Raw genomic sequence first — 22,413 nt, forward strand, 5'->3', positions numbered from 1 at the left:
ATAGTTTGGTGTGGGGGGTAATTTTGCAGTGTACTATGTTCTATGAAGTTGGTCAAATTATAGCTGTCTAGAGTCTTGTTTCACACTGTTAGACGACACTGATTATGGGTTTGCAGGGATCTCTTCTAAACCAGCAGAACTTAGCAGTGACACAAATGTGCACCAGTATCCTGCTTAGATAAGAGTTCTACACACCCTACATCTTCGCAGTGTTTAGTTAAATTAATGAGAAGGTAATGAGTCCCTGTGGTGAAGCACAACATGGGGTTTAATGTCTGCACGAAGCCTGAGGGTAATAATAGCTTTCTTTTTAGATTATTAACACACCACCCTGATGGCTTTGTGTGCCCTGTGTGGTGGAAGGCATCAAACAGGTTATTTTTCAATGCTCTCTTTAATGTCAAGACAAGCAATTATGTTTTCAGATAATGCTTTACTTGAATCAAGTAAAAATGCCTCATCATAACTCCTCTATAAAAACATATAGCAAAATAATATTTTGATTAAACATACCAGGACCACTGAGGTACATTCTCAGAAAGTTCTGGTCTGTTCTCGTGTCTCAAATGGAGTCATTCAAATTGACTCCTCCTTACCTGGAGTTCTGCTGTTAGCTTTCAGGTTGAAATTGTCCGGTTATGAACCACCATGAATAATTGCATGCCTGTAATGTCACCTGACAAACTGCTGTAAAGGATTATGCAGGTTTTTTAGGTTTTGCAGCCTCATTCCAGTAAAGTGTTACAGGTTTTCCAAGCTAATTGAAAACGGCTGGGATTCTGCAAAGGGGACTGTTTTAACTCACCCTTTACTCTTCTAATTTCTATTTTTAAGCATGAACTGACATTTACGAGTGTCTTGAAGGGGAAAAAGGAAAGCAAGCTCAAAGTTTTGACTGTAATCTCTGAAATGCCTGGTCTGGAAGAAAAGACAATGCAATGCTTGGGGATCATCAGCTCGGTGATTAGTCAGCCAGCCCTGATCCTCAACGTATCAGCCCACATGTTGTCAGCGAATGATCTGATGCCCATCTGGCTGTGGTGCACCATGTGACCACCCAGAAGATTGCTGAATGAGAAGAGTCCCTTTCAGCCTCGGGCTCTGTCCTTGACCTCTAGTTATTTTTGCTTGAGCACCAGAAAGCCATCGTCGTGGATGCATTCAGCACAGAGCCGGGCTCCTACAATGTCCCTCTTGACTCGCTGAGCCTCAGGGGGAAGGGATACTTGGTACTGTGTTGAGTAAGAACAGGCCGATCTCCCTCTTAAGGCTTATCTCTCATCTGCCAAAGGCCTGCTTTGGCTTTAAAACAGTTTCAAGTCAATACAGTCTGAGCCATCTCTTTCCGTCTATGTGGACAGGCTTGTTAGAAGTGCCATTTATTGAGTGAAAGCATTTGGAGATACTCAATTCTCTGTATCTGCACTATCATGACCCTGTAATCAGAAACAAGCCCCTTCCAGCTCCCACAAACGCAGGCATAGAAAACTAATTATCCAATCACACCCCTCGATCACCACCACACCTCCTAGTAAACATCCACACGTTTACTTGATTGCTGCTCGACTCTTCAATCTCCGGCTTTCTGACCTGTGCTTCCCTTTGACTGCGATTCCGGATTCTACCATTTGGCTAAGTACACCCGGATCTCTCTCAATCTCAAACCCCGTGGTTGAGTTATGGCTGGGAAAATTTACAAATTGCTCGCAGAACATGCCAGTTTTCATTTAGGATCAAATGCTGAGTGGAATGTGATTTGATTATGTAACTCTTTCACTGGACCTTGACCAAAACAGATTGGTTTGTATTGCATGGCACGTCGCCTAAGACGACAAGCCAACGGCAACATCCCATGTTTGACAATGGTTTAAATGGTGCCATTGTTTTCTTTTGGGTTTTCGAAAAGAAACAGAGAGTGCCGCTTCCCTGAGAGTGAGCTCTGTGTCCTGGCTGTCCACACGGGAGGGTTGAGTGGGTCAGAGGCTTGCTGTGCCTGCTGGCACAGAATACCTGCTTCATCTGCTCCGTGTCTCCCAAGATTCCCCTAACAGAGCTGCTGTCTTTTAAAGGCATTCCCTGGGGAAATATTCACTCCTGCTCTTTCAGTATAAAGGTCTAGTGCCTGAGAACCACGTCTCTGCCCTTTGCTTACTGGGAGGAATGAAAGCCATAGACATGGATGGGGATGTGCTTCAACGCGATTAAGGTTTTGTTTCTCATTCTGTCTGTGTTCTAACTCCCTGCCCCCTCAAAGTCCGCGCCTGTGATTTGCAGATATTTCACTTTTTTAATCGTGTGGAGATGAGACTTTTTTCAATGTCCCACCCCTTAGATGAAGAAATCTTTCCCCTTTTCCCCCCCATGGTAAAGTACGAGGCTACAGCTGAGGTTCCAGTTGGACAGTGCTGTCCGTGGATTCTGCTTGAGAAAGAAGAAGGTGCCATTTCATTGTAACTTAAAACTTCCCATGCTGTTTATATCTGATTGACCTATAGAAACCTGCCAACATATAATGGAGGATGCCTGTCCACTGTATAGGTGATTGTCTGTGAAAAAGTTAAAAGTTCATTTAGAGAATGGGAAAGGAAGTTCTTTATTGCGTTATAAATGACTGAATGAGGGCCGCTGTGAGCCATTTTAAGGGCGACTAATGAGATAATGGCATTAGCTTTCTGTTAAGGGGATAATCACTCCTCCTTTTAGAAAGAAAAATGAGCTATTTATTGAAAGACTTTTTCCGAGGATAGAGGCAGTGAGGTCGGATGAACGCTAATGAAATGTTTTCTCTCTTTGCCTTCTGCAAGCTTTTCTACCCAGGAGTGTGTGGGGAGTTAGTTGGGAATCATTCAGTCTGTGATAATTAGGAGGGCTGTTGTGACTGTTAAAGCCAGCAATATTGTTCCACCTCCAAAATGTAAATCTTTTTTTTTAAAAAGCCAGTCTCTGCGATTCGGCTGCTCACAGTTTTACTCTTGTCCCCGAAACAATATCAGAATCCATAACGGTGTAACAGGTCTGTGACGCAGTAGGTTAACATGCTGGATTCATCCTGCCATTTTGTTATACAGTACCTGCTCTTGGCTATACTGACTCCGGCTATGCCTGAACGATTGCTGTTATTTGCCAAGCGTCCGCAAGATTGTCCCTTCCTGTGTTTATTCCAGTGCCCACATGCAAGGAGAATGTCTGCTGTAGGTGGTGTGTAGTGGGCCGCAGTACAGGGGCAGTGGTCAGGGTTCTGAACTACGGCGAGAACCGGCTAAAAGCCGACGAACAGAAGCACCGGCGTGAGGTTAGCAGGGACCACAAATCGCACCAAAATCCAAACGAAAAGTGTATCGCTGTGGAGGGCCGGATTTTGGTGTGCGTAGGCCCGAGGCAGCGTCACTCCGAAATGTACGAAAAGAGGGGTGAACGCCAATTGAATTAAATTAAATTGACTTTAAACTATTCTAATGCTGAACCACGTGATTGATGGAGCGAGTCAAGAGACCGTCACTTCGATACTCCTAGTTTCTAGAACAGCCGCTAGATAGCGTAGGATTATTGATTTGGAGCACCTAGAGTCGATCTCAACCATGTTTCAGCTTGTTTTTCATTAGTCACTAGTGTCTCCCTCCTTCGTAGGCCCTGGGAACTGTGCCTACGGTGCCCAGTGGGAAATCGGGCACTGCTGCTGTGCTTCGTGACCTCCAGGCTGGGCTTACCCTAAAATAGATGAACCGCGAGGACAGCGGGGACCAGACTGGACTGACCCTGTTTAGCGGGATCCAGTCTGGTGGAGCAGGGCGCGTCGGGCAAGAACACAACATGAACTATCATTTTAACCATGAAGGGCCTGGATTTTGGAGCGGTTCACAGATATTGGGATTGTAACGCATACGGCCGACATTACAGGTTGTGCGAGCCGGCTTGACAGCGCGGCGACGTCACCGCCGGGCTGATGGGAGATCTCCCTTTAGCTCAGCTGGCTGGCTCCCTGTTGAGTGATGCCGGAGGCCCGGGTTTGAGTCCCCAGCGGTGGGGGGCTGACCTGAGGGGGCAGTGGTGAGGGCGCATACCCACGTGAACCTGAAAGCGCTTCAGTAGGTTTCTGTGTAGACTGTCATGATCTCGTGAGGAAGAAGAGCAGTCAGTCACTAGATGTCCTCTCATGAACTAGTCAGGTTGTGTCCACTGTATCTCCTAAGAGTGCAGTGTTAGAGAGGTCCTGCTGGGCTCTCACGGGCCCTGTAGCTGAAAAGGAGATCTCTTTTTCTTATTGCAGACCCTCCAGCATGCCAAGCACCCTGTGGTGCCCCCCCCGTACACATTGTTAGATTTGAGTGCTAGCCTTGAGCCAGCATCAACTCCTGGCTCGACAGCCACCCTGGTAATGCACAGGGTGCCATCGTTCAGAACTCTGCCCAGAGCAGAGATCAGCAGTGCCATTCATAAACGCCCCCAGTCCCCTCCGACTGCCTGCCAAGGAGGAGATACACGGCGCGGGGGGGGGGGGTCTTAATTGGCCCTCGAGGTGGGATTCGGGTCTTCGTGAGGCAGGCGAAAGCTGCTCGCCGGCCTTGAGAGACGGCGCGGCACGCTTCCGCAGAGCCGCTTGCCTTAAGAGTCCGGAGCTCTCCCGTTTGATCCTACATTTAAAATGTTTCAGGATTCGGAGAGAAATAGACAGGTGGGAGGGGGAGGAGAAAAATAGCCCGGTGCTTTCACGAGTTCTCGCCGAGCAGAGAATGATGATAAACGCACTCAGTCTTCCGCATTGTTATTCATTTATCTGCCTGATTAAAGGAAAGCAAAGCCTTGAACTGCGGGCGGCTGTCGTGCGGTCCACGCCGAGCGCTGTCTTTCCGACGGGGATTCTTGGAGACGCGGCGAGTGGTGGTTCATTATGGTCGGGGTCAGATGCTGCCCCCCCCGCTCTCTCTCTCTCTCTCTCTCGGAGCGGCGCGTCTCTCCAGACCTCTCTTCTCGCTCTCCTTCCCTTCCTCGTTAAGACAGCAGCTCCTCCGCTCGCTCCTGGGGGTCGCGACCTCAGACTCGCAAACCTGGTAATTGCTGTTCTTCTGCTCATCTTTGTCAGACGGGGAATATCAAAGCACCCAGCCACGAGTGAGGGTTTTTTTTTTTTTTTTGGCACTAAAATCCATACTGAAGGAAAAGAAAACTTGTCATCTGTCTGCGGAAGGACAGGCACTGCTATCAGTATTTAGTGCTGTAGCGCACCATTTAAATGCGAGTGTGACGGTGAATTATTGACAAACCAATTTGCTCCTGCAGCTTACAGCTTTTTCTTACACATTAAGAAATGGATTATTTAACATTTCCACATTTCTCTTGCCAAAACCTAAAGCAGCACTCTGTCATCTTTACATCAACATCTTGTATAGAGATCTCTCTTGAAGCACATCACGTTTTGTCCTTGATCGCCTGCTAAGTCTCGCAGAAAACTCATGGCTTTCTATATTGAGGCGAGTGTACGCGGCGCCCATCGAACGGGATCAGATGCAACGCCGTTTCCCTAGGCCTGTGATGTTTCCATCAGTCTGCAGGCTGTTTTTACGCGTCCTTAAAGAAAGCTGAAGGTTAATATGTTTTGTTGACGCGTCTTTACAATTTGCCATTGCAGTTCCCTTGCGGTGAATCACTAGATTCAGAAATCGTGTTTCCCAATCCCCCCAGCGGCCAAAAACCTCCCCCGAGCTTACCGCCAGACACATGGCGGAGTGGATTACTGGAGAAGCTGGTGACTCAGCCCTGACTCACCACTCCAGCTCATACATCTCCTACTTGCACCACTGGTCACGTGTCCCAGAATGCTGTTCCACATCCCACGCAAATGTCGCTCCCTGCGACCGCTTACCTCAGCCTCGCGGTTTTCGTGCCCGAACATGCCTTGCGCGCCAAACCCGGAACACTGGACTGCTGCTGACCACCCTCGCACCTGGAGGAGTTGATTGGTTCAACCTTGAACACCTTTGACAAAGCATTACCATCTCATGGTTACCTGATCCTATGACACCTGGGTTCTTTCTTGGAAAGGCGTTTTAAATCATGACCACGTACGCGATTCGTTGTGGTTACTACTGTTCATGCATCGAAACCAATACATGGTTTTGCAATGTCTGTACGGTGCAGGTGCCGGGATATTTGAGTTCATTCAGGAAGTTCTCACTACAAGGCAGGAGTAGAATTCATCATGTCTGTTCTGACAGCAGATTGCCTGTCTCTCTGACGGCTCCACTGGGCTGTTGTGTTAGGGGGGGAGATTGCACACAGTGCAGACGGTCCATTGCAGTGCAAGTGGCATCCCTGAGGAACACTGTGTGGTGGTTTCTGTGCAGAGGCTGCAGCAATGTGGAAAAGCAGGCAGCAGTGTCATTCAATAAAAAGGAAGTGCACACATACCTGCACATGTACAGCACTATTGTACTCAGGCATGCAGCAGTGTTACTTTATACCAAATACAAGTTCTTTACTCGTTTGACATCACCCATAAATGAATCGGAACTCCTTGGGTTTCCAGATGAAACACTGCAGAAGGACATGAACAGCACTCGGACAGACTGCTGTCCCTCCTCATTGAGCACTCTGTGTATGTTCATCCGTCTCGTGTGTTCAAATGTTGCTTAAGTATTAAAACGCATTCTGGTGAAACGACGTAAAACAATCTAATTGTGAATGGCTGTGCCAGATGTTTGGACCGAGTAGATTTTCTTAGTGTCTAGGGACTTGAAGGCAACCTCTGCCTGTGTCTCTGTGGACCTGGTTAAAAAACACTGCTATTACACACGTCAAAGGGACCATTGACATGTTAGACATCTTTAAGCAGTAAACTGGATCAGTGGATATACAGAGCATATAATACAATATTTAGATTTTCAGAAGATTTTTCATAAAGGTTCTCAAAAATATTAATTCTTAAATGGGCATTAATTTATACTGCAAGCAGTAAGAATTCAAAGTGATGAGTGCATTTGGACTGAACTTGGTAATGGCTAGAAAAAAAGACTACCGATAAGAGATGTCACCGTTCACCTCTTACCTCTTATCTGAGGTGATGTAATTAGGGGAGTACCACAGGGATCTGTACTAGGACCTTTGCTCTTCCTAATGTGTCAGTAATCTGGGTTCTGGTTAAATTAGTAAACTAGTCAAATTTGCAGATTACGATTATAGTAGGCTTAGCAAGCAGTACAGAAGATGCAATTGAAAATCATGACAAATTATAGTATTCAAAAGTGGGCAATCACATGGCACATTTAATTCAGACAAATGCAGGTAGCAAAAACAAACTGAACACAAGAGCCAAGCGATAAGAACCTACTTGTGAAAGCGGCTTTGGTATTTGCTGATACATCATGCATTGAGACATAGACAGTATGTAAGTTGCATATATCCAGTAATACAATATTACTACTGAACCACATTGTGGAAGGTATTTGGGTCTTTGATGGGATCTGTAAATGTAGCCTTTTTCTAAAGGTATAGCAAGACAGAATAAAGGTGACTTCCTTTAACATTTGCAGCAACTAATTTCCTTCTACAGGGTGTTAAGAGTAGACGTAATCACTTTAATGTCATGACTAACACTGAAAGTGTGAAACCAACTCCTGTCACATAGGGAAGGACAGGACAAATGCGTACTAAAGCATAACATTCGACGTGTGAAACAAATGTCTTTATGAGCCTGTGTTTTGTATATATGAGCTAGTAGACCCTTGCAGTTTTTTATTTTTGTCCTTATCTTTGTCCTTATTGAGCTCAATAAAACTGAATCTGCATGAGACTGTCCTGCTCCACTGAGGAAGAATTTTCCATCATATCAATTTTTCTGTGGAGAACTAATATAAAAGCAATCGGAATGCATAGTTAAAGGTGTATAATCTAAATCAAAGCATACGTTAAAATTGTGCACATGCAATGGTAAGACCCCCCATTTAATTTTATGTAATTTTGATTACCATGCAGCAAAAACCATAGTGTTGATCTGAAACCAGACCACAGGAGATACATCCCTGGGCTCGAAGGACCAGAGGACACCAATGCGGACTCTGGGGACACGCATTTAACACTGAGAACTGGAGACACTTTCTACATAAGGGGTGTCTGAGTCGGTATCAAGCAGCACAGCTCACAATTGCAGACAGAAATATCTGGTTGCGATGCTGGGATCTACTACTACTAAAAGAAAAGACTGTTTCCAGAATTTCACAACGTTCACATACTCCCTAGACCTGTAATAACACGTCTCAGGCACCCCCTGACGGAGAGAGCACATTGGACTGGAAATGCTCTTTATAAGATGTAAGATATCATCAGCAGGTGGTCAAATATGCCCTGTGAAAGAAATGTAAGTGCATTATTTGGTGCATGGTGAGGGTTTTTGGAGGAGTTTGTATCACAGGTAATTCATGTAGCCTTCAACCCCCTGTACCCAGTAGTAACTGCATTTTACACGAAGCCAGTAATAAACCTGTTTGTTTAACCCTGTGAGATGGCGTAGGTACACGTTGTAGAGCATAGTCCTAAGTATAGAAGGGTGTCTTGTGTCTTGTGCTTGTCCCAGGACAAGCAGAGACCCACCTGAGTAAGAATATCTTAATCCTCTTGTCGGTCCAGTGTGAAAAAGAGAAAAGAGCATTGTCTGTAAGCTTGTTATGCTTATGAAAAATAGGAGAATGCACATGTCTCCTGTGATTTAGTTCAAGGGGAACTGCAGTCCCATATTTCTCTGCCCCGTTATTAAATCTTGGTAACAAAATTAATTCGTTTTTTTTACATTATTCACAAAGTCATGAACTTTGTGAAAGTGCTGTAAGTCGTCGCCATTTTGTGGCAAACAGCCATTCGAGTTGTCACGAGTTGCGACGTGACGCAGCCCTTTAGTAACGACTAAAGTATGGGTTGTGCAGCAGACATTATGCCACAGAAATGTCACAACGTCCTCTGCCTGCAGAGTTAACAAGTGAGTTGTATTTGTCTGCAAAACCATCTGGAAGTCGAGAGTCATGTTTCTATTGGATTAAAAGAGATGTGTTCACAAGCCCGCTTGTTTACAGTGCAATAAGGCCACTTCACCACACCAGAGATTTTGTTGCCATGTTCTGAATTGCTCTATATGGCTCTGTGCATACCTGGCTGATTCTTTCAAACCCCAAAACATGAAAAATGGCATTGCAGTTCTCCTTTTTATCAGCACCGAGTTTTTATTGTGTCATGATGGGGCTCAAACTCTACAATTTCTAATAAATACACGAGGAATTGAGGTATCTACAGTATGGCGAGTACAGGTTTCCTTTAAGTGGACACCAAGGTGTAGGAATGTCAGGTTTCAACCACATGAACAATGAACACAAAAGCATCACAATAAAATCAAGCATACTGCACACACTGTAGAATGGAAAATGTTATAATAATAATTACTTGCACTTGTATAGCGCTTTTCTGGACACTCCACTCAAAGCGCTTTACAGGTAATGGGGACTCCCCTCCACCACTACCAATGTTATCTATTTCCTTCTCCATTTCAATTTCTAAACCCAAGAATACAAAATATCCCACAAGCCAAAAGGGGTAGAAAGAGGAATTTTAACACTAAAACAATGTAAACAAAGAGGTGTGTTCATTTGTATTGTGGAGATGCACGCTTGCAGGGACTTAGGGAAATGAGTCCACCTGTTTAACCATGCCAGGGTATCTGAAATGTTGCAGCAGTGGCCGACTGCAGACTTGTACTGGGTCATGTTGAGTAGGAATGGTGCGTTCTGTTCTCTGTGGAGGTGGAGCCCTGTTTTTAGATCAAACGTTCCATTTTATGAATATTATCTCATTAAACTGTGTGCGATTCACATTTTAAACGGGACATTTTTATTCCTTCAGTCTCACACTGGGTTTTCAAGTTTTTAAAGACCTTTTTATCTTAACGGTTTCTACAATCCAAGCACTGAGGACTTGGCCAATTAATGGTATACTCTGATAAAGCCTTGAACTAATTGAAAACAGTTAGCAGATGATTTAAGGATTGAGAGACATTATCTGCATGTAACTATATATATATAAAAGCTGAACAAAGAGTTCTAGAAGGCAGAGTATTATTAAAGAGGAATTGAATTAAAAATGTAGGATGGATTTGAGGTAGATTGAGGTAGAGGTTCCCACAATACGGCAAATAGAGAAGGTGAAATTGGGCATCCCTGATGAGTGCCCGTAGAAACAGCAGATTGGGAGCAATGTTTGTTGCCTGTTAAAACCATTCCTGAAGGTTTAGCCCACAAAAATGGAACTATATTCATCAAACTTGATCCCGAGACCTTGTTTTATTGACCATCCATATTCTCTCTTATGTGTACCGAAAGCTTGCTTTGCATAAAATGAAAGAAAGGCGGAGGAGGAGGACATATCTCTGAAAAAATCTATGCAGATAAATTCCAAATTTTAAATGCGTGCCATTTCTGCTTTTGTGGTTTCGTTTCCCCGTACATTCGGATCGTGCAACCCGTGAAATGGCAGTGATTCCGAGAGGTCTGACTTTTGTGCCGTCCCTCTCGGAAGAATCCCACGTGCCGTCCTTGGAGATATCTAGATTTTATGAGCTTCATGCAGTGCTCTCTGATTCCTTTGATGTACTCTACAGCGACTTCATTACCCTAATGTCATGAATGAATGGGTAGAACACCACAGAGAGAGATGGTTCTTTAACATGACAATTGGCATGCTTTTAAGCCTTCGAATGGCCCAGTAATGTAAACTTGATTGGCTGTCATAAATTGAAAAGAATTATTAATGTAACTGTCGTGTGGGTAATGGGGAAAAGAAATATACACCACATATAGATGGGCTAAATCATTAATGTTGCCCTTGCTAAGCTGGAGCAGCACAAGTATAATTTTGTTAATTTCTCACCCTTATTCCGTACACTCACTTCGGATTAAGCTTGACTTCGGTTTTGAGAGTTTAAGAACGGCGCACACACACACACACCTGCAAAATGTAACCCACATACCACATGCCCAGAGCTTGCAGCGTCATTAGTGAAGTGGGCGCTCGATCGCCGCCGAGCGCTAATCGTAACTCTGTCTCCATTCTGGTCTCTGCAGGGACGTTCAGAGGTGTGTGTAAGAAAATCGACCACTTTCCAGAAGATGCCGATTATGAGCAGGACGCTGCAGAGTACCTACTGCGTGAGTTCAAGTTTCCCTGCCGCGCATATCCCCCCTCATGAGCACTCGTCTGGGGAGAGGTGATCAAATCACCTTTTGGTGTGTGTGTGTGGGGGGGGTTTCTTCCTAGTACAGGTCTTCCAGCTCCCTTTTCTGCTCAGTCTTCAGAATCCGAGGAAGCCTGCAGATACTCCCCAACTCTCCAAGCAAAGAAGTGGTCTCTGAAAGCCCTGGACCATACCCTTCTGAGATATGTTGACAGTGACTGGCACAGAACCTGGGTCAAGTTCCATAGGAATGGAGTGTGCTGCTCCCCTGTGGAGTGATCACCTTGTTTATAAATAAAATCGCCGATTTTTTTTTTTACTCATTACAGGAAATACACAATGTATTTGCATGAAACAGAGGGGGGAAAAATATTCAACTGAGCCCGAGACTGGTTCCCAAGACCTTTAAGGTGAATGATTTCTGTACACTGCCATCACATCCTGGGAGGACATTTTGGCTTTTTAAGACCAGGGAAGACAGCAGCCATTCCACGTTCCTGCGGGCTCTTGACTTTCCACGCTGTGCAGCTTGAAGTCATCGGCTGTAGAGCAGTCTGAATACAATTCTAAATATAGTCCCTCCACCAATATTTGACTTTCTCTATACAATAGAGACGCCAGATGGCGTATTCCTCAAAGGCTGGAGTCTGCCACCTCTAACACGCTGTAATAATGTAATTACAGATAGGAGAGCAAAAATGGAGTAATAACTATAATTCCCCCCCACCCATGTGGGTGTTGCTGCCTCCACTCAAACAGGGCCGTCTACATGTATGTGTTTGCTCTTTATAAGCCCAGGCCTGCTTGTCTGTTCCTATTCGTCCTGCTGCTGTCGTGCGCCCCAGTGGGTTAGCTGTGATGTTAGCTGCGTGGCTGCTGATGTCACATCGCTGTAGGCCCTGCTGGGCTGCTCTACGTGCTGCTTCTGATGACCCGGCCTGACACAGCGCTCTCTCTCTCTCTCTGGAGCAGGGACATCTGCTGGCGTCTTTGCGCCCACAAAAGGGAAATGAACAAAGGAATGGCTCTCCCGGCTACAGCTGATTTTTATAGGACCGGTAGGAGCAGGACAGCAAATTCCCAGCAAGCCGCGGTCTGAAAATTGGAGCTGAAGTGCCCTTTAATCTGCTCTGCGAGACCCGCACTCGCAGGGGACGAGTATGGTTCTGCAACGGCGAAAACAGATGTTAGTCTAGGATATGAGGATTCATTTCTTGCATTCTGTATGGGTCTGCGTGTGGCTTTGTGCGGCTGTCACTCTCTCAAATGCGGATGGAATCGCTGTTCACGGAAATGTCAGGGTCGGTGACACTGACAGCAGCAGCCAGAATCCCCGTGTGCAAGAAACGGTTTATCTTAATCTTTTCTTCTTTCCCCCTCCGGCGTTTTGAGCTCACAACTTCCCAACATTTCGAAGCTCTGCCTACAGAAGGCCTTGGGTAGAAAAAGAGCAAGGAAAGCACTATGCTCATGAAAAGCAAATGAAATATGCAGTCAAAGATGGTAATGTAGCCATTAATGGCTACATAGACACACAGTTTTCATTGTATTCAGCATAACTGCACTACTTGTATATATTGCATACACCATGGGCACATAGCACATAGACACATGGCAGCTCTATTCATATTGAGTTTTATTCAATTTAAAAAAACGTAACCTCAATTTTGTGATTCTTGGGAGCTCGCAGGAAAGACATTTCATTGCCAGCAACTACTGCTGCTGCCCGCTGTTGTGCATTTGATAAATAAACTTTGTTTTGATTTGATTTGAAAGTGAAGAAGTCCTTTGGGATATATCTGCTGCCGCGCAGTCCTGTTACTCTTTACATGGGGGAAAACGGTGAGGAAGGCTTGTGGAGAACACGAGTCGTCTCCGAGCGCCCTGCGCACGAGTGGCTCTGTCCCCGCGCCAAGCCGTCTCGCGCTGGCAACGGGAGCGTGGGGGAAGCTGGCAGACGACAAGCGCCGCACGGCGGATGTCACTCGTCTCACTGAAGAAGTGAATCGCAAGCCGGAACGCCATGGCACTCACCCAGAAGAGAATTCCAGAAGAGGAAAGAGGTCTCAATCTCGAACTCGGGGTGCTGCGTGAGTGCTCGCCAGTCAGGGGGAGAAGAAACGCTACGTCATTCTCCAGCCAAGAACTAATTGCTACAAAACGCTCGTCTTCCCTATACTTAAGTATACAAAATACAAGGCCGGATCCCAAACCAGTGCACTGTAGAGGTCCTGGCCAGGCAATCGGAGAGCCCGCATGGTCAGAATTTGGACTCAGACCGCCACCTCTTTCTTACATGTGAGCTGCAGAGCCCTTACAAGGATCAGACCCATCGAGAAACGCCAGCACAACACCTTTTCAGAGACAACCTTCCAGGAATGCAAAACTTATATCTGTGCTCCTTTTATGAACTATTTTCCAGAACATGTAACAGATACCTCACGACTGCAACCTATACCCCAAACCTTTCCCTAAGACATGCTCCGACTTCTACTTTTACAAGTGTGTGGAATTCTGAATTATGCAGATGAAATATTCTTTTAGAGACGCATTCGTCATGAGCGAGGTTGACTGTTGCTATAGCGTCTCGCCTGGTCTCTGTGAAGGTGTTGTGCTGGCAGCATTATGACTGCATTCAAATGAGGTGCCTCTGAAGTTGGGCTTGATCGTGTGCATGGTCTCTGGGGAGCGATGTCGTCGGTAACAAGCTTATAAAACACCACGAGCAGACCCCATAAAGAGCAAAGCCGTGTGACAGAGAAATAGAGAACAAGGTATTTTACTCGCTGAAGGGTGACAGATCCTCTGAGCAGGTACTGATCTAACGCTGAAGGAGATGCTCCTTTGTGCTCGCAGACAGGTCTCCTTGGAGCTCAACGGGGAAATTCCTTGCGTTCTAAATGTGCTGTTAAAAATAAACTAAAGGCAATCGAAAGAAAAAAGTTGATTGTTCGAAAACGATCATTGTTATACAGTTACGGGAAAATAAGATAATGTATAATTTCTTGTATTAGGAATTTCTTTTCACATACCCCAGCTTGCTCTCCATGAGACACACAGACAGGGAGAGAAGCTGGGGGTCAGAGCACAGGGTCAGCCCTGGAGCAGTTGGGGTTAAGGGCCTTGCTCAGGGGTCCAATGGACTAGGATTCCTCTGCCGGCCACAGGATACAAACCGGCAACCTTCCTGCCACAGGTGCAGATCCTGAGCCACAGGGCCACTGCACGGCTAATTCTATTTGTTCATTTTAAAATGCTAATTTTATGGGTTGAGCGCCCTAGCTCTGTTGTCCTGAGTAGTTTCTGCAGGGCCATGAGGTCAAAAGATCAGGGATGGTAATCCAACAGCAGGTCCAGCAGGCTGTGCCTGGGTGAACTGGGACAGGTGGACTCGCCCATTTTTGCACACAAGCTCGTGCAGCAGCCTGGGAAGGCGCCATTTTAATGAGGGACGAGGGGCGAGGTCCTTCCTCTCAACCTTCCAGAGCAAAGCTGCGCAGTGCGTAGCTGTCCGCAGTCAAGATGCTCTGCACACTCGTGAAATGTGAAAGGACATAACGTCCAGCGCATGTATGCTGTCAATACTGGAACTGAAGGAGAGCCCTGCAGCATCGTGTTCTGCTGTAGCGTGCATTATATTAATAGCAATTAAGCTTCAGCTACAGAGGTGTGTGTGTGTTTTGTGTTCTGCCCACATGGCTGTTTTGAAATCTGTGTCATTTGGAATTCTAGGTAGTTTTTTTTAAAATTTATAACGTTTTTTTATGCATTCCCCTTCTATCAGAAATGTGTTTCCATGTCACGATGATGAAGGTGCAATTTAGAAAGTTTTTCATTTTTATACCAATATTTTATTAAAAAAAAACATGCCTCGAGATGTCTTAACATTGTTTCTGTGTGCATAATGGATAATTTCACACTGTCCGTGGGACATGGTGTCCAACATGTATCTCGCATACCCCACGTATGTTATCTTGCTGTAATCAGCGAGCAGTTAATTGAAGAGGAAATGCATGTGTGTGTATTTAGACTGCAGCTCTGATTTGCTGTTTGTGGTTTGTGAGGCTCCGGTTATTCAGAGCTGATGAGTGCCTGCGGGGAGAGAAGACCCCCTTCATCAGCATTCCATTATGCAGCACATGTAACATTTAAATCAGAAATGTCAGCGATGGTTTGACGTATCTATTTGCTGAGAAGCAGCTCGATTGCAGAATCAGGAGAGCAACAGGTTTAGGAAGCTCCTCTGAAATAAAAGATCAGACAGGGAGGCGGTTTTGTTGAAGTTAATTAAAAGTAATTTGAAGCAGGAGATGTAGTATACAGTCACACATGAGCAGGCACACTTGAGCATGCTGTGTGACTCTTTTTTTTTTTAAATGCCACATTTCATAATGATGTACAGCGTGCCCACCCAAGAGGCTGGCATATTACAAATATTGACTATGCAGTGCATGCTGGCTCTTTTCTCTCAAGCAGACAGCTCTGCGAATGTGATCCTGACAGAGGAACAGGTGTTGGACACATACAGGTGGTCCCAGAATTCTCAGCAGCACAGTCTTCCTTCTTAAATAGAGTTGTGACAGACTGTTAGCTGGCTTCCTCAGCTGGGTTTTAATGAAAGCTGAAATGCAACAGAGGTGAAAATGAGCTGTTTATGCACAGTTTGTGTTATTGATCTGATGACTCAGTTATTGATTATACAGTATACAGTAGGTTATGATGGAGTTCTGATGTCTGGGATCATAGTGTTTTGAAGCGGTTGACTATTTTTCGCTTCTGTACCATTTCGTCTGGCAAATCTGACAGATGCAATGTTTTACAAGGCCATAGACGTTTGCATAAACTATTGCCTCTCGCACATTTTCTAAACGCTGATCACCAATTAATATTGATTTGATTTGACTGTGAGCAATGGCAGAAAGGCACCTAGACAAAAAAACAAAACTGAAGTAGGACTGTACTGAGAAGCATTTAAGTGAAATGAACATTTTAAACATGCCGAATATTAAGTAGGTGTTTTGAGCTCTTTTAAGTGCGTGGTGTACACTGAGCAGGCAGTGCTGTTTACTCTCTGCGCGTCTGTGTTCCTGCCAGGGGCTGTGAGGGCATCGAGCATATTTCCCATCCTCAGCGTGGGGCTGCTGTTCATGGGGGGCCTGTGTGTGGCCGCCAGTGAGTTCTACAAGAGCCGACACAACGTCATCCTCAGCGCCGGCATATTCTTCGTATCTGCCGGTAAGCCTCAGACGTCTCTCTCCTGTGGTTTTCTCGCTCTCCGGTTGCGCAAACTGTGTTAAGACGTGGCAAGCCCTTTGAGCCCAACAGAACGCTGCTCATCCAGAAATAAAAAAAAAAGGATCAGCTGGGGATTTAGCCGACGTCTAGATTTCGTTCAGACTGGATGCTCTTTTGCTCAGCTGACACTTAAACTGAAGTAATAATGTAAGATTCTCTCTCTCCCAAAACCAAGCTTTAAATTCAAGGTTTTTATCATAGTGGCAGGCCCTGAATTAGAGGCTGTCAAAATGAGTGACAACCACCACATGTGTCTTTATTGCTTTGGAAAGCTCGGGTGTTTGCGTTAGCACCTTTAACATCAAAAGCAATCTTGGAGATTATCCTCCCAGAAGCCTGCTTTTAAGAGTACAGATCACACACTTAATGAGACCTTTTGTTTTCTGCCTATTTTAACTTATTAATTACACTGGTTGGGGGTTTCAGGTCACCTATAGTTTTAGAATTACCTTGAAATCTACATCAGCTTAAAAGATGGGGAAGAAATGAAAGGTCAAATTTAACATAATAGTCATTATATTAATGAGTGAAATGACAGGGAACTCAGCTGCAATGATGAATAGGCGTCAAGGGCATGAGGAATAAGGTCTGGGCCACCCTACCCTTCGCCATCACTGGTGCTCAGTTATTTGTGATTACCTTTTCAAGAGTCTTATATTCAGCTTTTCACTGGGCTTCAATAGCAGAGGGAAAGGTTTCGCATAAAATGATGCTTCTTCGCTTAATATCAGTGAATGGCTTCTCCTCCCTTATTGCTTGTGGCAAGTTCTCATTTGACATGCAAGACTGCATATAGTATTCCCTGTACCGGCCTCTAATTTCACGCATTGTAGCCGTGTAATGGCTGTGTGTGTACCTGTGTGTCCAGCCTGTTCTAGCACTGCTCTGTTCCAGAGCAGCAGATCGCCAAGACGTGTTCTCTAAGTAGATTAGCTTGGACTATTAGGAATGGCAAATGGATTCAAATGCAAATTGGCTGCAGATCTCTTTGAGTTTTTATTTTTTCTTGACTGTTACCCAACCAAGCAAAGGCAGTGCTGCAGTTCATGGGCAGACCCGATCAAATATTAGCTCTCATCTTACCGTTGGAACGTGATTTTCAATTAATTAATTGAGAATCCCGTGACGGGGTTATCTAATTGACCAGATCGTTTCGAGCAGTGAGCATCATTTTCAAAAACCTTTCCGCTCATAAAAAAAGTGCAGATTCTTGCATGCGTTATACATTCTTGACTGCATTTCTGTAAGCCTACTGTTTGCTTCAAGGTCACAGTTTGCCACATTCCACCTCTGCTTTCACTGTTAGTCCCCTTCACCTGAAAATGGTGTCGTTCTTAAGATCTCCTGTTGATTGAGCGAGTTAGCCCTCCTGTTTGCTTTCCCATCCTGTATCGCACTGGCGCAGCAGGAAGCTGACTGCAGGAGACAGGAGGCTGTCTCGCGGTCTTCGGCCTAAACACAGCAGGTCAGCTGCACGCTCCTCAGGAATCCCATGTCTGTGCTTAGCTGAGGAGCCAGTGGGGTGAAGCATACCCTCTGTGGGATTAAGTTAGAACCTATTAGAAGGTATTTGGCCCCTCATCAGTGCAGCTGTGACTCTTAAAGGTGAAAGCGTTGGAACATCACTGTTGGGCATCTTGATGGTCCAGAAGGTCACGCAGGTGAGGGAAGGATCTCGTTCTCCCACTGTGAAAGGTCTTGCTGACCTGCTTAGACCCTGACGTATTATTTCAGACCCCGATTTGTCTGATAGCCTGCGGTGAAGCCCAGCTGCTCATCTGGAACCACCCCCATGTCCCCCCTCCCCCTCCTGTGTCCCAGGCCTCAGTAATATAATCGGGATCATCGTGTACATATCCGCCAACGCGGGCGACCCGGGGCAGAGCGACTCCAAGAAGAGCTACTCCTACGGCTGGTCCTTCTACTTCGGGGCGCTGTCCTTCATCATCGCCGAGATGGTGGGCGTGATCGCCGTGCACATGTTCATCGAGAAGCACCGGCAGATCCGCGCCAAGTCCCGCACCGAGCTGCTCAAGAAGTCCGCCTTCGGGCGCATCCCCAGCTACCGCTACCGTTTCCGCCGGCGCTCCAGCTCCCGCTCCACCGAGCCGCGCTCCCGCGACGCCTCCCCCATCGGCAAGGTCTTCGCCGCCGGCCCCTCCTCCACCGACATCTCCATGTACACGCTGTCCCGAGACCCCTCCAAGGCCACCGTGGGCACCCTGCTCAACTCGGACAGGGAGTTCCTGCAGGTGCACAACTCCATGCCCAAGGACGTCAAAGACCCCCTGCACAGCAACCCCGCCAACAGGAGGACCACCCCAGTGTAGGGGGGGGGGGCACAGAGGAGGAACGACACACACACCGCAGTGCGGGGGCCGAGAGCAGACCCCGAGCGGTGCCAAAAAAAGAATAGGCTGTAGAGCTTTCAGGGCCGAAGTTTATTTATGTACCGTACAGTATATATGAAATACAAAAAAAAACTGGTTAGGTCATGGGTGCTTCCCGGTATTTGTCTTTTTTTTCCCCCCCCTCGGTTACAATCCGAAATCTCCCAAGGGCTATCGGGAGTGATCCAGAAAAAAAAAACCAACCTTTCTGAAGCAGCATTAATTCTATTTCATTTATAATTACATAGAGGGAAAAGAACCATTTGGTTCGTTAGCCCAGGTGGCGTGGGTGCACCGGTCCAAGCGAGGTGAGAGACACATCTTGCTCGTCGGAGAGGTGTCCCGGCGATGGCCCGAGGCCTCACCTCGTCGCGATTGTAAAATGCAGCCCCCCCGTGTCGCGGAGAGCCTCTGTTCCTGGGGCTCGGCTCAGGCGGGCTGCTCGCCGTGCAGCTCGGGGAGGGCGTGACCCTGTCACTTGCACCTGATGTTGAATGGCTTTCTGTGTTATGTGACCACTCACTTATGCATGCTTGTCTCCCCCGGACCACCACGTTGACATAAAACAAGCCAAACACCGCTGCTCTGTTGAAACTAGGAGAAAAGATTGTTCACGTTCCTTCTGTGTGATTTTAGTTCTGATCTCGAAGCCATCCTTTCATGTTGTCTGTTTTCAAGATGGCAAAAGGCAAGACCCCACAATAACCCTCTGTGGGCTACGCTGTGCAGATCATTGTGTAGTGACTGTTTTCTTCATTTTTAGATCCATAGATGTTAAAGCCAAATTTGTAACTGACAGAGCCAACAAGCCAAGAAAACGGAAATTCTGTAACAAAAGACATTAGAACTAGGTTTCAGAAAACACTAGAGACGCGTGCCCTCTGTGGGTTTCTGAGGAGTACACTGATGGACAATTACGAGTACTCAGAGTGGATTAAGAATCAGAAGCACTTAAGCTCCCTCTTGACGATGGGCTGTCTCTGTGTGTACAAGTCACATATATGTGAATCGTTATTTGTAACTATGGTTTAAAGCCAGTCCGTGTTACTTATATGCCCTGCAATAAGACACTTTTAAGGGACGATGCAGTCTCTCCCCTGGTACTGTCCAATTGAGATGATGGTACGGTACATTTAAACATTGCTCTTGGGATAGAACGTGGTCTATATTCATGAAGCACGTTTGTGCAAGTTTACTGTAATTTGTGCAGGCTATAAACATCCATGTGAGCCATCACATTCATGAAGAATGACATACAGTACACAAAGCATCTGTAAAGTAATCCCTATGTGCACAGACCTAATGCATTTTGACTTTTGTTTGCAGTGCTATTCCTTTCTAGACTAACGTCGGTAATAGTGATTTGCCGTAATCCCTTCATGCATACAGGCCACTGTTGCTGTAAGGACACTTTCACAGGTTGCTCAAAAACATCCGTTTATAACCTATATGATGTTTGTGCTGCTCACTGAAGAGTGGGCCAAACTTTCTGTTTTGATATGGACAGGGGATACTGGTTGAACCTGTGTGGTTCTGACACGAATGAATGAACAAGACCAACGCTCAGTTTCAGAGCCTTGTAGCCTGTGTCCTCTCTTCTCAACTGCAAGCCCGTGGAAATGGACGCTCTCTTTGCTGTGAGCAACTGGGATCGATTTTGGATTGCACGCGGGGAGAGATTGCACTTATCCCGCTAAACTGGGGCAAATCAGTTAGCACAACACCTGTTAGATTGGATTGTGAACATAATTTTTTTTTTTTAAAAAGAATGAAGTGCTTTTCCTGTCTGTGTTGAATGTTTTCATGTAGCTCGATGCCAGGGCTCGACACTGCAGTTCTGGGACCTTTGCTATAAGCGTGCTAAAGCCGCAGGTCAGTGCACCTTGCTCACAGAAGCAACCACAATGCCAGTTTCGGAGCACTGGGCAGTAACGGAAAAGTGGAACAAACTGGGACTTCGGCAGCAGAAGACGACGGAGGCACACGGAAAAGGACTGGGTGCTCCTGCTTTTTCCTTACCTCGTGTTTTCATGCCAGTGTGACACTGGGATATTGCGTGACAGTTCACCACATGTCCCATCGCCCCTCCCCCACTCTCGCAAGCTCAGAGGAGAAGGCCTCAACATCGCCTCTCCCCCTCGGCACACTGGAGACTGTGACCGAAACAGCTGTTACCTCCACAGACTGCTCCTCCGACCTGCCTGGATTCTCCTTGATTCAGCACACGGATCTTCTGACGGGCACCCCAAAACACTGGCAGCAGAATCCCAGCAGGACACACAGTTCCAGCGCTGTGCTCTACAAGACCAGCAGCAGTAGATTCGAATGGACCAAAGCTTAGTGCAAAATGTTTACTCCTTAAGACTGTATTAAGAAAAAAAAAACATTTCACTTTGTGCGACGTAGTGTGTGTATTTAAAAGTATTAATTGAAACTCTTTTCAGGGGTATTATATCAGCAGTGACACAAGGGAACAATGCACAAGGTGATTTATTCATCCGAGCCCAAAATCATTCTCTGGTCAGACTATTTTTACCAGGTTAAGCAAGATGCACCTCTTTAGCCTTAAACGTTTAAAGTTCATAGCCCATATTTTGCATGCCTGAAAAATGCAGGGCACGCCACTCTCCAAAAGCCAGCGGGTGACACTGAATACACTTCGTGTTCAACTGCTGTTTTAAATCCTCTGCTGTTTTAAAGCACGCTGGTGAAACTGGAGTGCTCCACCTCACCTGTGTTCACGCAGGGTGTATGGACTCAGATTAGACAGGTGTCCTTCTTGGCCACAGATCTTGAAGAGCCTGTGAGAACTCAATGTTTCTTCGCACAATCGCAGATGGTATTTCCTATGCCTTGTGTTGCTTCGGGAAAAAATAAATCCTGCTTTGCAACTTGATGCATAGTACCTTTCAATGCTGTTAACTGTCCTATGGATAAAGAAATCACCCTGTAGCTTGTTAAAACCGAGATTTTGTCATTTTTCTTTAAAAACTACACTCAATTTGTAATGGTATGGTAAACTGAATATACCCTACACTGTGAATAAAGGATTTTTTTTTAAGTGTATTCCTATAATTCATGTCTGTGTAGTTTTATCTAACAGGAAAATGCCAGCAATCCAGATCTCATGGGGTTCAGATTGTCTTCTTTCAAAACCAGACTTTATGCCAATGATGAGTAGATTTATACAGATGTAGACATTCTGACCTAGACAGCCACTATTTCACCAGTAATGCAACTCCAGGATATCTCCAAATAGATATTTGCCTGCTGAGCCTCAGCTCTCCATGGCCTAAGTACACAAATGTGATCCGTGTCGAACAGCACCACAATCAGACAGCAGTCAAGCTCTGAATGAAACACTCCATTTTAGGGATGGCAAATGTCACTTGGAATTGCATACTGTGCAAGCTGTTGACTCTTGACGAGGCTTTAATAAAGAGAACAATTTGTTATGTTATTAAACATGTAATTAGTTATTACGGGCAATGTTCCCTTTTGCTGTGTGTGGGTGCACACGCA

The 22,413-nt window shown here is 45.8% G+C and overlaps 1 protein-coding gene across 5 annotated transcripts in view; it reads left to right on the plus strand.

Annotated features, from left to right (window-relative positions):
- Positions 1-21,957, plus strand: part of LOC102683057 (voltage-dependent calcium channel gamma-3 subunit) — a 57,228-nt gene extending 35,271 nt beyond the window's left edge. For 4 of the 5 annotated variants that reach the window (XM_015360068.2, XM_015360067.2, XM_006637142.3 and 1 more), the window contains exons 3-5: positions 11,097-11,180; positions 16,301-16,441; positions 18,323-21,957. In XM_015360068.2, coding sequence (XP_015215554.1) covers positions 11,097-11,180; positions 16,301-16,441; positions 18,323-18,831 — 734 coding nt within the window. In that variant the 3' untranslated portion in view covers positions 18,832-21,957. The remainder of the gene's footprint in view (positions 1-11,096; positions 11,181-16,300; positions 16,442-18,322) is intronic. The other variant, XM_015360070.2, reaches the window with a different exon arrangement.
- Positions 21,958-22,413: the final 456 nt, after the last annotated feature.

Source organism: Lepisosteus oculatus, chromosome 19 (genome assembly GCF_040954835.1).
Source record: "Lepisosteus oculatus isolate fLepOcu1 chromosome 19, fLepOcu1.hap2, whole genome shotgun sequence".
NCBI lineage: Eukaryota > Metazoa > Chordata > Actinopteri > Semionotiformes > Lepisosteidae > Lepisosteus > Lepisosteus oculatus.